We start from the raw sequence: 2,976 nt of genomic DNA, 5'->3' as shown, positions 1-2,976 counted from the left end.
TCATGCATCCATGAAAACCTGGACCCCAGAATACAACCAAAGGCACAGACGTGTGAATGAATGTATTATATTTATAAATGAATTAATTTCAATGTCTTTTTGTTCTTGGTCACTGGTGGTGACCTCTGAGGTTTGGCCTTGATCCGCTTGGGTTTTTTAACCTTGCTAAGTTTTGGGGACTTAGTCTTGGTTGACTTGGGGGGTTTGGAGGTGACGTGGGACACTGTGAGGAGAGCAGGTTTGGACTTCTTGGCTTCAGGGGCTTTGGGGACCATAATGGGGTTCTTGTCAGGGGGAGGACTGTTTTCAGGGCAGGCTTTGAAGACGTGGACGTCCCTAACACTTTGACCTCGGAGCTCGGGTGGGTGGCCGCAGGTGGCCACTACCTCCAGTTTCATGTTCTCCATCCATCTGAGAAAGAGAAGAGAAGAGAATATAAAGTGAGAAAGAGAACAATAGATTCTGTCTTGACTGTCTTTATTGGATGTTTATGCAAGGTGATATGAGCTTAGTAGCTCAGTATTTTGTCTACTGTATCTACTACCTAGATTATTTGTGATTTTTGTGATTTACTGTTGGATGGACAGATGGGCCACACCTTTTGTGGAAAATAAAACTAACTGTATTGAATTCTATTCTATCCATCATGCCACCCCTAAACTAAACTAGTGTGAACTGACCACTGACCTGCGTAGTGGCAGCAGAGGACAGTCACACATCAGAGGGTTGTCCTGCAGGCTGATGACCTCCAGGCCGGTGAGAGGACTCAAGTCAGGGAGCTCCTCCAACTGGTTTCCCCTCAGGGTGAGAACCTTCAGCCTGGAGCCCAGCCCTGCCAGGGAGTCCCTGGACAACTACGGAGAGATGGAGAGGGAAGGGACAGAAGTAGAGGAGAGAGAGATGACTGTGGAGGTTTTCGTTTTTGAACACATCTTTTTTTTTTATCCACTTTTTCTCCCATTTTCTATATTTTTCTCCCATCCCAATTTCGTATCATCCAATTCAACCCTTCCCTGTCACGAACGCTGTTTCTTGCCTCCCACAAGCCGGCTGCAATGTGGACTAAGTCATACATAGCACAAGTCCCCTCCGGTACTTGAGGTAACAGCAGTCGCATCTTTTCACCTGCGCAGCTCGATCTCTCAGTGGCGAGGAGTAACGCGTGGGAGGCTCACGCTGCCCCCGACACTTCCTGATTCTACTGCGCAGGCGCACCAACCGACCTGTAGGAGTCGCTGTCCACAACGCCCGATCCCCACCCATCAGTTTCCCACCCCCTAATACGGCCAATGTGTATTAGTATGAACGACCAGCTAAACTGAAAGCAATGTGGAGCGCTGGGCTCGAACAGGCAAGCCCAGCGTCTCCGTCATTCGTGGCGAGCGCCTTGCCCACTACACCACGTAGCCGCCCCTTTTTTGAACACATCTTTATTGTGCAAATTCAAGAGTGGCTTGATCTTGACACTTATTGCATGGAGATGCAATGAACTATAATGTAATATTTATAAGCCATTAGAAGCTCTTGTAAGAGTTATGTTGCTCCTTGAAGCATAATAGAAACTGCCCCACATTGGCTATAATTTTGACTCATTATTAGGCCATTATGATACCTTTTATGTATTAATAATCACAATTCGTACACGTCATAGTGTTTGCATAGTTTTAAGACTAACTTGAGGGATAAAAAACTCAAATTTCATGAATGCCCAATGTTTTCAAACATTATTATCTAAAGATGGTAAGTTAAGAGTGTGTGAAGCAAGTTGATTTGGATTGACTTCACAACTGCACATACATGGGCTGTCTATACAATTTCAAAATGGAGTTAAATGGTTCTGCAGTGCAAAGGTTCAATTGATTATGAATAATACGTCCTAACTCTTTCTAGGTGTATATGTGTTACTCACTCAGTCTCTCTACACCTGTATGTCACAGCCTGCTCAACAGCTTTGCCCAAGAATGACAAAATCTGTAGCAAATCCAGACATCTGCATTGAATTGGGTGTTTAGAGTATCACAAGTAACCAAAAATTAAGCTTGTCTGAACATTTACGAGTATGTAGTTATCAGAAAAGTAAACACACTATAGTTCTATGTCTTTCCTGTGTAAGGAAATCATACTTTTATGACTGTATTCATCGTCATTTCCATGGACACAGTAAATAAACAAGGTTGCTGCAGAGACGCCTTGAAATTTAATTGTTAAACCTTTTTCAACAGAATTTCTGTTCTTATTTATAAAAGAGACTAGAAAATATGGGGGAAACAATAATAAAATATTTATTCAATATGTTAAGGGGAAATAATATGAGTATAGGTAACACCGGTAAGTTTACTTCCTCTTTGGGTACAGATATTTAACAGTGGAACGTTGTCCAACTCTCTGCATAGGAGAATGTGTTACGGTCCACCAGTTCCTCCCCACATTTCTCTTCCAATTCAGAGACTTCACCCACATCCTCCATTCACCCATGCTCGAATGCCCTCTGTTCCTCCACCCATCTGTGGTCTTGTACCCCCACCTGCTGGACAAATACTACCACTGCTCCTCCTTCACTTGTTTTGTTAAAGTGTCCTTGTTTATCTGTTTTCCCCCTATTTTGTCATTTCTCCCTTGTGTTACCTTGCCTGTTTTAGGTATTCTTGTCCTTAGTATTTTGTCCCCAGTGTGTTTGGTCTTGTCTTGTGTTGTTATTTAGTCTTTTACCCCAGTTTGTTCAGTCTGTTCCTTCCCAGGTGTGTCTCGTTTCCCAATCACCCTCATGTGTCAATTAGTCTGTGTATATCAGTCTTGTCTGCCCCCTTCCCTGTGTCGGTTCATTGTTTCATGTTTCATGATATATATATATATATATATAAATACATGTATTTGCTATCGTCTTGCCCTTGTGTTCCTTGCTCCCGTTCGTGTTCCTTGACCTTGTTTTTCAGTAAGTCTAGTTTTCAGTTTGTGTTAGGTTTTGTTTTCCATGTT

The 2,976-nt window shown here is 42.9% G+C and overlaps 1 protein-coding gene across 1 annotated transcript in view; it reads right to left on the bottom strand.

The window, feature by feature from the left end:
- chadla (chondroadherin-like a) overlaps positions 1-2,976 on the bottom strand; it is a gene marked incomplete at both ends in the record, with an annotated part of 32,947 nt that continues 29,971 nt past the window's right edge. Inside the window, 3 exons of the mRNA XM_084329099.1 lie at positions 1-18; positions 114-411; positions 688-854. Coding sequence (XP_084185225.1) covers positions 1-18; positions 114-411; positions 688-854 — 483 coding nt within the window. The remainder of the gene's footprint in view (positions 19-113; positions 412-687; positions 855-2,976) is intronic.

This window comes from Notolepis coatsorum (genome assembly GCF_963971535.1).
Source record: "Notolepis coatsorum genome assembly, chromosome: 14".
NCBI classification, from domain to species: domain Eukaryota; kingdom Metazoa; phylum Chordata; class Actinopteri; order Aulopiformes; family Paralepididae; genus Notolepis; species Notolepis coatsorum.
The sequence above is the reverse complement of the archived record's forward strand: the minus strand, read 5'-3'. Positions and strand labels throughout refer to the sequence as shown.